Here is a 12,380-nt window from a genome sequence, read left to right as displayed (position 1 = left end):
CTTTCCCCCCAGCCCCGAACCCCCGGGGGTTTCTCAGCATCAGCAGCCACTTCACTCCCCCCAATTTAACTCTTTGTGTCCCTTTTCCAGGCTCTTTGGGAGCCCGGGTGTCCTGGGGCCGCTCTGGTTTTTGCTCCGGGGTGTTTGGAGCCCGGTGACCATGGACCTGTTTCCCTTGGGCGACGAGCTGCGTGGCTTTGCCCAGAGCCCCGGGCTGCTCTGCGGGGAAGTGCTGGACCTGAGCCTGGAGCCCAGTCTGAGCCTGGAGCCCAACCTGAGCCTGGAGCCCAACCTGAGCCTGGAGCCCGACCTGAGCCTGGAGCCCAGTCTGAGCCTGGAGCCCGACCTGGAGCCCAACCTGAGCCTGGAGCCCGACCTGAGCCTGGAGCCCGACCTGGAGCCCAACCTGAGCCTGGAGCCCAACCTGAGCCTTGAGCCTGACCTGGAGCCCAACCTGAGCCTGGAGCCCGACCTGGAGCCCAACCTGAGCCTGGAGCCCGACCTGAGCCTGGAGCCCGACCTGGAGCCCAACCTGAGCCTGGAGCCCGACCTGGAGCCCAACGTGAGCCTGGAGCCTGACCTGGAGCCCAACCTGAGCCTGGAGCCTGACCTGGAGCCTGACCTGGAGCCCAACTTGAGCCTTGAGCTCAGTATTTGCTAATGATCAGTATTTACTAATGATGGTCAGTATTTATTAATGATGATCAGTATTTATTAATGGTGATCAGTAATTATTAATAACGGCTAGTATTTATTAGTGACGATCAGTATTTATTAATGATGGTCAGTATTTATTAATGATGATCAGTATTTATTAGTGGTGATCAGTAATTATTAATAACGGTCAGTATTTATTGATGACGATCAGAATTTATTAATGATGGTCAGTATTTATTAATGACAATCAGTATTTATTAATGATGGTCAGTATTTATTAAGGACAATCAGCATTTATTAATGATGGTCAGTATTTATTAATGATGATCAGCATTATTAATAAGGATCAATATTTATTAATGGTGATCAGTATTTGTTAATAACAATCAGTATTTATTAGTGATGGTCAGTATTTATTAATGGTGATCAGGATTTATTAATGATGGTCAGTATTTATTAAGGACGATCAGTATTTATTAATGGTGATCAGTAATTATTAATAACGGTCAGTATTTATTAATGACGATCAGTAGTTATTAATGATGGTCAGTATTTATTAAGGACAATCAGCATTTATTAATGATGGTCAGTATTTATTAATGACAATCAGCATTATTAATAAGGATTGATATTTATTAATGGTGATCAGCATTTATTAATAACGATCAGTATTTATTAGTGATGGTCAGTATTTATTAATGGCGATCAGTATGTATTAATGGTGGTCAGTATTTATTAGTAACGATCGGTATTTATTAATGACAATCAGTATTTATTAATGACGGTCAGTATTTATTAATAACGATTGGTATTTATTAATGATGATCAGTATTTATTAATGATGGCCAGTATTTATTAATGATGATCAGCATTATGAATAAGGATCAATATTTATTAATGGTGATCAGCATTTATTAATAAGGATCAGTATTTATTAATGATGGTCAGTATTTATTAATGGCGATCAGTATTTATTAATGATGGTCAGTATTTATTAATGGCGATCAGTATTTATTAATGATGGCCAGTATTTATTAATGGCTGGAAGGACCATTCAGCCAGCCAGCCACAGTCCAGGAGGTTCCTCCAGTGCATTGATGATCACTTCCTCATGCAGATGGTGGAGGAGCCCACCAGGAGAGGTGCGCTGCTGGATCTCATCCTCACTAACAAAGAGGGTCTGGTTGAAGCAGTAAAGGTCGAGGGCTGCCTGGGTTGCAGTGACCACGAGATGGTGGAGTTCAGCATCTCGTGTGGCAGGAACAGAACAGCAAGTAGAATTGCAACCCTGGACTTTGGCAGGGCTAATTTCGGCCTTTTCAAGCAATTGCTGGGGGAAATCCCATGGGCAAGACTGCTTGAAGGAAAAGGGGCCCAAGAGAGCTGGATTGCATTCAGAGATTGCTTCTTCCATGCTCAGGATCAGAGCATCCCCACACGTAGGAAGTCGAGGAAGGGAGCCAGGAGGCCTGCGTGGTTGAATAGGGGTCTGTTGGGTATGCTCAAGCAGAAGAGGCGAGTTTACAGGTCATGGAAGCAGGGGCTGGCCACTTGGGAGGAATATAAGGCTGCTGTTAGAGGATGCAGGAGGGCAGCTAGGGTAGCCAAGGCCTCCTTAGAATTACAGCTGGCGAGAGGGGTCAAGGACAGCAAGAAGAACTTTTTCAAATACATAGCAGATAAAACTAATACCAGAGGCAATGTAGGCCCACTGATGAATGAGGTGGGTGCCCTGGTGGCAGAAGACACAGAGAAGGCAGAATTGCTGAATGCCACCTTTGTCTCTGTCTACTCCGCTGGAGGCTGTCCTGGGGAACCCTGTACCCCTGAGACCCCGGATGAAGCCAGGTCAATGGAGGAGTTTGCTTTAGTCGATGAGGACTGGGTTAGGGAACAATTAAATAGTCTGGACATCCATAAATCCATGGGTCCAGATGGGATGCACCCACGGGTGCTGAGGGAGCTGGCTGAAGTCATTGCTGGACCGCTCTCCATCATTTTTGCCAAGTCTTGGGAAACGGGAGAGGTGCCTGAGGATTGGAGGAAAGCAAATGTCACTGCAGTCTTCAAAAAGGGCAAGAAGGAGGACCCGGGTAATTATAGACCGGTCAGCCTCACCTCTGTCCCTGGGAAAGTAATGGAACAGCTTATCCTTGGTGTCATCTCAAGGCACATCAGGGATAAGAGGGTCATTAGGGGCAGTCAGCATGGCTTTACCAAGGGGAAGTCATGCTTGACCAACCTCGTAGCTTTTTATGAGAATGTACCAAGGTGGATGGATGATGGCAGAGCGGTGGATGTGGTCTACCTTGACTTCAGTAAAGCCTTTGACACAGTCCCTCACAGCATCCTCACAGCTAAATTGAGGAGGTGTGGTCTGGACAACAGAGTAGTGAGGTGGGTTGCAAACTGGCTTAAAGAGAGAAGCCAGAGAGTGGCGGTCAATGGTGCGGAGTCCAGCTGGAGGCCAGTATCTAGTGGAGTGCCTCAGGGGTCAGTACTGGGGCCAATATTATTCAATATATTCATTAACGATTTAGACGAGGGAATTGAGTGTACCATCAGCAAGTTTGCTGATGACACCAAGCTGGGAGGAGTGGCTGACACTGGAAGCTGTGCTGCCATCCAGAGACCTGGACAGGCTGGAGAGTTGGGCGGGGGATAACCTGATGGAATTTAACAAGGGAAAGTGTAGAGTCCTGCACCTGGGCAGGAACAACCCCAGGTTCCAGTATAGGTTGGGGGATGACCTATTAGAGAGCAGTGTAGGGGAAAGGGACCTGGGTGTCCTGGTGGACAACAGGATGACCATGAGCCAGCACTGTGCCCTTGTGGCCAGGAAGGCCAATGGCATCCTTGGGTGTATTACAAGGGGGGTGGTCAGTAGGTCAGAGAGGTCCTCCATCCTCTCTACTCCACCCTGGTTAGACCACACCTGGAATATTGTGCCCAGTTGTGGTCCCTCAGTTCCAGAAGGACAGGGAACTGCTGGAGAGGGTCCAGCATAGGGCAACAAAGATGCTGAAGGGAGTGGAGCACCTCCCTTATGAAGAAAGGCTGAGGGAGCTGGGGCTCTTTAGTTTGGAGAAGAGGAGACTGAGGGGTGACCTTATTAATGTTTATAAATATATAAAGGGTGAGTGCCACGAGGATGGAGCCGGGCTCTTCTCAGTGGCAAACAATGATAGGACAAGGGGCAATGGGATCAAGCTGGAACACAAGAGGTTCCACTTAAATTTGAGAAAGAACTTCTTCTCAGTGAGGGTGTCAGAGCCTGGCCCAGGCTGCCCAGGGAGGTTGTGGAGTCTCCTTCCCTGCAGACATTCAAACCCGCCTGGACACATTCCTGTGCGACCTCTCCTAGGCGTTCCTGCTCCAGCAGGGGGATTGGACTGGATGATCTTTTGAGGTCCCTTCCAATCCCAAACACACTGTGATACTGTGATACTGTGAATTCCATGGCAGGTTCACTCTGTCGTTCACTGAATGGGGGAAATACGCCAAGCCCAGTGCTGCTGACCTTCTCTGCAGGTGCCTGTACCCGTTCACGGAGCACACGGTCAGGATTCTTCTCTCCCTGATAACCGTTCGCCCTGCAGTCCCTGTTTAAAGCTCCAGTGGCAAACTTCTCTGATTCCACGTGGGCTTTGCTGTGTTGAGCTGTAGACGTTGTTTATTGTCCATAGCCTTGCAGGTGCTGTTTTGCCTGGACGCAAATTCCTTTCTTCTCGGTGAAGTGCAATACGGGCCTTGTCTTGTAAGTGATCAGTGTAGTTTGTAGTTGCTTTTGGTAGATATGAGCAGAACTTCGCAGCCTAAAATTTTAGCAAATCCAGCTTACCAAGTAACAAAAGCAAAGAGTATATTAAAAATCATACCACCTTATGTCCCAAAAGAATTGATTATATTTAGTGTGCATCTACTTAAGGTAAATGATTAATATTAAACTTATCTCTGAGTAGCAAAACCATTGCCACACAGCTCACTTATTTATCACAGTATCACAGTATCACAGTATGTTTGGGATTGGAAGGGACCTCAAAAGATCATCTAGTCCAATCCCCCTGCTGGAGCAGGAACGCCTAGGAGAGGTCGCACAGGAACATGTCCAGGCGGGTTTGAATGTCTGCAGGGAAGGAGACTCCACAACCTCCCTGGGCAGCCTGGGCCAGGCTCTGACACTCAGGGAGAGCTCACAGTGGGCTCATCCAGGCTGTCGTATTTATGGAGTGAAGTGATAGGCTCGCAGTCACGTTACGCACAGTAAGAAAAGTGTGTCTGAGACTCATGCGCTCACAAATCACCAGTGCTCATCTGCTCTTCTGCTTCCCCGTGGGTCTCCTGGCAGGAGTTCTTGGCCTGGTTACGGCTCAGCCCCTTCCCTCCTCTGGAGCCTGGACCAAACTGCTCTGGTTTGGCTGGGGGTGACTGGGGGATCGAGTGCATCTGCCACCCCTGGCAGCCCAGAGAGAACAGAGCCAGATAGCGGGATCCTTTCCGCAACATCCCCATAGGCGCCTGGAGCAAGGAGCGTGGCATTGAGTGTGTCTGTGACACCCCCATCATGCACCAGCCGCTGGGAACATGGAGCGGTGCAGCAGACTGTTCAAGACTTTGCTCAGAGCAATGGGTGCTGGAGCTTTTAGAAACTGGGATGGAAACTCAGCAGCCAGGTGCCCAGGGCTGAGCTGGCCTGTGCCTCCCAAGGGACATCCTGACCCTCCCTGCCCAGGCACAGGGTCACAGTGGGGCCCTTTGTGACGTCACTTGGTGACACCCACTGCCCCGCATGTGCTCAGCGCCGCTGCGGGCCCAGCCCACGCTGTCCGACAGGACGGTGACGGGACAGGGTGCGAGCACGGAGCTGGCGAGAGCCCCGAGCGTAGCCCACGTCTCTCAGAGAATCAGAGAATCAGAGAATCTTCTTGGTTGGAAGCGACCCTTAAGATCATCGAGCCCAACCACAACCCAGCTCTAGCTGCCCCGGCAGACTCTGCTGCCCCCGGCAGACTTGGAGCAGGGAGATCCTGAGCTCAGCTCCCGTCTTTCCCCGACGAGGAGCACACGAGAGCAGCCCACACCTTTCACCGCTGCCTCTGGCAGAGCTGCAGCACCGAGGCGTTTGCCGAAGCGTCCGCCTTCTTCATCCGTAGTCCTTCCCCATTGACTGAAAAATGGCGGAGAGACCCCCCATCCGACCTAGGCTGGCCTGGCAGGAGAGACCCCCCAGCCGCCCCCGGGTGGCCTGGCAGGAGGAGGCTGGGGATCCCCAGGAGGTCAGATCTCCACCGCAGCCCAACCAGGTGGATGCGGTCCAGCCACTGCAGATCGGTGAGTGAGGGGCCCTGATTGTATGGGCAGGGTGGGGCCCTGCGATCGCTCCCCGCTCCACACCAAAATCACGTTTCCCCACACGCTGGCAGGGGTTCCCATGGGTGGTGATGATGCTGCCTGAAGCCCAGGGCTGCTCCGAGCTGGGCGCCGGCCCCAGCACAGCCTCTGCGGGCAGAGGGGACCCAGCTCCTGCTGCAGGGCACGGGCAGCGAGAGGCAGCTGGGCGGGCAGGAGGCACCGTGCTGCGGGATGGGGACCTTTCCTGCCTGTCTGAAGCGAGTTCCTCACCCGCTGCACTGGGGGCTTTCCCCATCCTGCCTGGCTCCAGCATCGCAGCCCCTCTGCTGGGCACCCTCCAGCCCCCACACGCACAGGGAGGCTGTGCCGGGGCAGCGGGCACTGGGATGGACATGGGGCAGAGCTCCTTCCTCTGCTCTCTCTTGCCTGCAAACCCTCTGTGCAGCCCTCCCTGCTCTCCTCCTCTATTAGATGCCGATTCGTTACCCGCATATGAGGTGGAACCAGAACATGTGGACTCCATAGTGTCCCTTTTCAGCAGCCCAGACAAGGTAACCGCGACCCTTTGGAAGGCGGCTGTGCCGGCGTCTGCTGGCAGGGGCTCTGCTGCGGGGTGCTGGAGGGCGCTGGCTGGGCAGAGCTGCTGCTCCCAGGTCTCTAATGGGCACTGCACCCCATGCTGCGGTGCCGCTGGCCGCGAGTCCTCATCTCATGCTTCCCGTTTGTCTCTCTGTCCCCTGGCTGCCAGGACGAGGAACAGAAGATGGAGTTCCTTAAATGCATTGCCATGATCTTCAGAGATGCAGCATACAACGACTTGTCCCAGGGCCTAGACCTCTTCTGCCAGAGATACGAGCTGGTAGAGAATATCGAGGTGAGGGGATACCCGGCAGCGCTGGGGAAGTGAGCAATGCCCCCGGCACCGGCACCTGTGAGGACAGTGCTGGGCAGGGCCGGGGGCTGGTGGCACTGGGTGCTGGCAGCTGCCAGGTCCCATCCCGGCTGTGCTCTGCAGGTGCTGCTGGAAGAGGAGCCCAGGGACCAACTGCCCACAGTGGTGCAGCGGATTGCCGCATTTGCCATGGCCGACATGAGGTACCTGTCCATCCTTCCTGGGGACTCCTGCCCCAGAGCCCCGTGTCCACCTGTACGAGACCTCCAGGCACTGCTCCCAGCACCCATGTCCTACTGGCCCCTCTCTCTTTGTAGCTTCGTGGAGGAGGTGCTGGAAGGCAAAGATAGGAGCCACATCCAGGCCTGCTTCTCCAGCGTCTTCATGCTTCCTCCAAAAGAGGAAATGAGGGACCTGAAACCTTACCTCTACTTCATGGTAAGTGCTGGGGGAGCTACAGGAGCCCCAGTCCCTCTGGGCTGCTCTCTGGTCACCCCGTGCTGCGCTATGACCAGAGATCCCAGACAGGCTTTGCTTTCCCACTGTTGTCCCTTCCCCCGTTCCCGTGGGCCTGGCCTCATCCAGTGCCATGGGCTGCTCTGACAGCAGCAGATTATTTGCCCCTGGGTCTCTCCCAGGCACCGTGAAGCAGCGCACGAGTCCTCCCTTGGTGCTGGGACTTCAGATCAGTCTCTTGGGGTGAGGGGGATGGCAGGAAACGTGGCCATAACTCATTGTCTTCCTTGCAGACCATGAAGGCTGTGGACAGCATGCTTGTGGCGTTGGTGCTCAACTCTCCTGCCTCTCAAGTCAGTGAGAAGATGCAGGATATCTTCCAGGTCTGGCGTGTGCAAAGAGTGGGCTTCACCAGGGCTGTTCCTCGCCCTGGGGGACGGGGTGTCCACTCTGGAGGTGACAGTCCCACCCGTGCCGTGCAGAGAGCGCTGCCGGGAGGGTGCCCACCTCCTTGGGGAGCCAGGGGCTGCCCACCAGGCTCTTCCGCAGCACAGTGGCCGCAGAGGGTGGCATCCGCCTTCCTGCCTGGCCACAGGGCTGGCCCGGGGCGTTTGTCCCAAGCCTGCCAGAGGACAGGAAGCCCATTACAGGCTTTGTTCCAGATCATAGGAAGCCTTAATAGACTAGGCCAGTCCAAGCCTGGACTTGAGCAGTGCTGCTTCTGCTGGAGCGGTGGCTGCTCCCAGGGCTCACCAGCAGCTTCTCTCTTCCCAGATGCTCTTGACCTTCAGCACCTCTGAGAGGGCATCTGTGCGGGAGAGGGCTGTGGGCAGGATGAGGCTGCTGAGCTTCTTGCTGGCCAACTACTCCTCACTGAAGGTAAGGACCAGGCACTCCCTGCTCTGCCAGGACCCAGCTCTGCCCCAGCCCTGTGTTGGCCAGGACTGCCCAAGGAGCACCGAAGGAGCCCAGGTCTGGCAGCTCTGCCCGCATGGGGCTGTTCTGGGATTGGGGTCTGCAGGGCCCTGCAAAGCTCTGACCACCCTCGATCCAGCCCTGGGCACATTCTTGGGTTCAGGGCTTTGGCCCCACATACCCTCAGCCCTTCTGCACTTCCTTTGCCCTTGTCCAGGCTGATCCGAATGAGGACAGAGATGTTTCCGGTGCTGAGATCCAGATGCCAATCCTCGGACAGCTGCTAGGACATCTCCTCCTATTCCTGTCATTCAAGGAAGAAGAGACCAACTGCTTGGCTTTGGACACTCTCTGTTTCCTCTTCCAATTCAAGCGTCAGCAACACTGTAAGAGAAGCTGTGGTGGGATACATCCCTCTGCACAGCCACATCAGCCAGCACCTCTGCTTGTCTTCCTGGGTGTTGTGATGGACTCTTCTGCTGCTTGCTGGGGACAACACCATGTCACCAGCACTGTCCCTCCTCTGCTCCTGACCCGCAGCACTGCAGCCGTGCGAGACGTCCCCCACATCACTGCTATTCCAGCCATGGGGGACTGAACTGTGGCACTGCATGCAGAGCTCTAGGGTCTTGGAGTTTCCAGGGCCAGAAGCATTCGCACATGTGCACTGGAGGAGGGTCAGCCTTTCCGTGGCACTGCTCTCCACCACCTCCTCCCCTGACTGTTGGTCATAACCTCCCTGCTTGGGCATTCCAGGTTCAAAGCTCTGTCCGGTACTGGCGAAGCTGCTGTGTCTCACCAGCTCTTCTGTATTTCCCTGCTTTTTAGGTGTGACGCTGCCAGAGGGGAATGCACAGCTCCAGGAGGACTGGGAAGCCAAGGTTGCCTCCTTGATCTCTTCGTCCAGCGCTCCTCACATTACCAAGGTAATGAGCTCCCCCCTTGCTGTGGCACCAGCAGGGGACTTGTGAGAGCAAAGGCCTCCAAACTCAGGGGGCTGCTGTGGCCTCCCTATCCCTGCTGAGAGGGTTCCTGCTGTCCCCGAGCAGGGACCATGCGAGGGCTGCTCTCCAGTGTCCCAGCAGCAGCCCCAGTCCTGCTGGCCACCAGCCAGCCCTGGTTCACGGCAGGACCAGCACCCTCTGCCCATGACTCCAACCCTCTCCCCTCACTCCGGGCCTCTCTCCTCCTCCTCCCCAGCAGTCCCTGCCGCCCCTGCTGCCAGCTTTGCCGCAGCACTCACAGCACCGCCGGGCGTCTCTGCAGGGCTGCTGGCACCGCCCGGCGAAGCAGCAGCACCAGGGCACTCGGTGTGACTTGGCTTCGCTGCCTCCCTTCCTCCCTTAGCTCTTTGCAGAATACCTCCAGCCTTCCGAGAGAACAGACATGGTCCTGGTGTTCATCGAGGCACTGACCGACTCCAGCACCTTTGACAAGAAGGCCGCCAGAAACATGCTGGACGTGGTCAAGAGAGACTGCGATTTCTGGCTGGTGGATGTAAGTGGCCTTTGGCTGGATTGCCCTTCGGCCCTGTCAGACCTTGTTCTCCGTCCTTCCATCTCTTCCTCCCAAATCCCAGTAAAGTGAAGCCACATGAAGGCGACAGAGAGGGATGGGAAGGGCAGTGAGGAAATGGCTGCACTCCAGTGGCAGCACCATCCTCACCTGTGTCTCCTCCAGGTGCCAAAGATCACGAGCTGCATCCACAAAACCCTGGGGTGCATCAACACGGCCCCAGCCCGGCAGAGAGTGGTGTCCCTAATTGTCTGGATGGCTGACAAGTGCCCTGGGGAGGTGGTGTCCACGCTGCTGACAATCGCACCACCAGCAGACAGGTACTGGCCCCAAAAGCCATGAGGGCTTGTTCCCTGTGGGGAGAGGGACACAGAGCCAATAAATCCTGCAGGACACCCCCAAGGAGCAGGACCCTCCATCCCACCACGCTTCCCAGCGCTGGGGGTCAGCCAGGTCCGCGGCAGCCACAGCTGAGCAAGCCAGGCCAGAGCCCCCCACTGCGCTCCTGCCAGCCCCACAGGAGCACCAGCTCAGCCTCTGCTGCTGCCCAGGGCATCCCCACCATCCTGCAGCGCTGAGCCCGGCCACGCTGCTGTGGCCCAGGCTGCCCTGCTGACAGAGCGCTCTCCCGCAGCACTGCCCTGGCACTGTGGGAGGTGATGTTCTCCGTGCCTCAGACCCTGCAGAACGTGTTGAAGGAGCTGCACATCCAACTCCAGGACCGGCACCGTAGGGTCTTACATACATGCTGGGAGGACACATCCATCCTTCGCTTGGCTGTGAGTTACTGGATAAAGCTCCTGGTGCCCCAGGAGCTGCACGGTGCAGGGAGCCCCACCAGCTCTGCCGATCGCTCACTGCTGGCTTTGCTTTCAGATCCTGGCCAGCAGTGACCTGCAAGATGAGGAGTTTGCTCCAATGTACCTCATCATGAGGTTTCTGAGGCAGCGAAGACCAAAGGTGCTCTCCCTGGTGCTCAGGGGCTTGATGACGCTGTCAGAGAGAGAAGAGATGGTGAGTAGGGTCATGCCAAGGGAGCCGTGGTGGCAGCCAAGGGTGCAGTGGGTTCGGGCTTGGCCTGGGCTGGCAGTCAGGTGCTGGGTTGCCTGCTCCAAAGGCCCTCCCTGCCATGGTGGGGCCTGCTGGCTGCCTGGGGAGCTCTCCAGACATGGACCTGGTCCCAAGAGGGAAACTCTCTTCTTCATACAGGCCAGAAAAATGAAGGTCATGCTGCCAGACCTGTCGTGGGTCCTGCAGTATGGCAATAATGTCATCAAGACCAAGGCTCTGGTGGTCTTCAGAAACGTGATGGCTCAGCTGGAGAGGGAGGAGGCCAGCCCCATTGCCGTGCCGCTGGCAAAGCTTCTCCGGCCCTTCTTTGATGACGTAAGGCTGATGTATAAACCTGAGCCTAGTGGATGAGAACTGGGCAATGACAGCTGCCCTTCAGCCCGGCCACGCGGAGCAGGGGCTTCTCCTCTGCTTTCTCCCTGGGGCTCTTGTGGGATGGTTTCTGGTTCTGCAGCCCAGCCCAGCTGCTCCTGCCAGCTGCTCCCACAGCTCCTCCCCACCATGGCTGCTGAAGCTGGTGGGGGATGCTGGGTGGTTGGGAGAGCACTTTGAGGCACAGGCACTGCTTAACAAGTCTCTTGAGTGGCCTTTCGTGGATCCAGGGCCACAGATCTGGCCACAACTGCAGTGTGCACAACGCCGCCCTGGAGCATCTCCCCTCACATCAGCCGTGCAGGAGCTTCTGCTCCCCACGGTCAGAGAGCTGCTGGTGCTCAGGTCCTACTGTGCTTCTCCCTCCCAGGAGCTGAGCCAGCTGAGAAAGGTCTCCATCAGCCTCTTCAGGGACCTGATGAAGATGGTGGTGGAGAACGACAAGAGAAAGATGAAGAACACGGTGCAACTTGGCCTGCTCCCTCTCTTCTTCCACATGAGTGACCAAGTGCAGAGCGTGGCCAAGGTGCGGATTTCAAAGCTGAGCGGTGATGCAGGGAAGAGACCCCTGGACGTTTGGGACCCCTGCTCCCTAAGGGCAGAATCACCCCGGGAGCAAAGCCCAGAGGAGGGGGACACCAGGTCTCCTTCCCCAACCGTGGTGCCATCTCCCAGCTTCTGCTGTTCCGTAGGTGGCCAGGGAAGCCCTCCTGGATGCAGCAGAGCTCCTCAGGTGGAAACAGTTCGGACACCTCGTGCAGACTCAGCAGACATGGAGGATTGGAGAGAGCTTGGTGAGGACAACCGCAGGGCCCAGGGCCCAGGCTGGACGGGGCTGCCCCACATGTCTGTGCTGTGGGCTCTGCAGATGTGCCTCGCCTGTCCTGCTGCAGCCCCGAGCTGCATCCTTGTTCCCTGAACTCAAGAACAGAGCCCCCAAGGGCTCTTCCCTCCGCCCCGCAGCCAGCGGGAGGGAGGGCACTCAGCACCCCTGGGACCCCTCGGTCTGTGTCTCTCTCTCAGCCTCAGCCCCACAGGGCTCCTGGCTGGGACACAGGAATGGTCGGAGGGGAAGGGGAATGTGGGTTCCTGAGAGGGGGGACTGGTCCGGCCAGCTGGGGAGGGGCAGTGAGGTGCTCACACCCGTGTG

The 12,380-nt window shown here is 55.9% G+C and overlaps 1 protein-coding gene across 1 annotated transcript; it reads left to right on the top strand.

Moving 5' to 3' along the window:
- The first annotated feature begins 5,446 nt into the window (after positions 1–5,446).
- LOC139826777 (maestro heat-like repeat family member 5) lies at positions 5,447–11,209 on the top strand. Its single transcript, XM_071803167.1, has 14 exons — positions 5,447–5,507; positions 6,481–6,560; positions 6,758–6,883; positions 7,025–7,104; positions 7,219–7,339; positions 7,651–7,758; positions 8,132–8,236; positions 8,490–8,658; positions 9,029–9,198; positions 9,620–9,769; positions 9,953–10,107; positions 10,422–10,566; positions 10,664–10,801; positions 10,997–11,209. Exons 1-14 carry the CDS (start codon positions 5,447–5,449, stop codon positions 11,207–11,209), a joined length of 1,821 nt encoding a protein of 606 aa, XP_071659268.1.
- Positions 11,210–12,380: the final 1,171 nt, after the last annotated feature.

Source organism: Patagioenas fasciata, unplaced genomic scaffold (genome assembly GCF_037038585.1).
Source record: "Patagioenas fasciata isolate bPatFas1 unplaced genomic scaffold, bPatFas1.hap1 Unplaced_17, whole genome shotgun sequence".
In the NCBI taxonomy this organism is placed as follows: Eukaryota; Metazoa; Chordata; class Aves; order Columbiformes; family Columbidae; genus Patagioenas; species Patagioenas fasciata.
The sequence above is the reverse complement of the archived record's forward strand: the minus strand, read 5'-3'. Positions and strand labels throughout refer to the sequence as shown.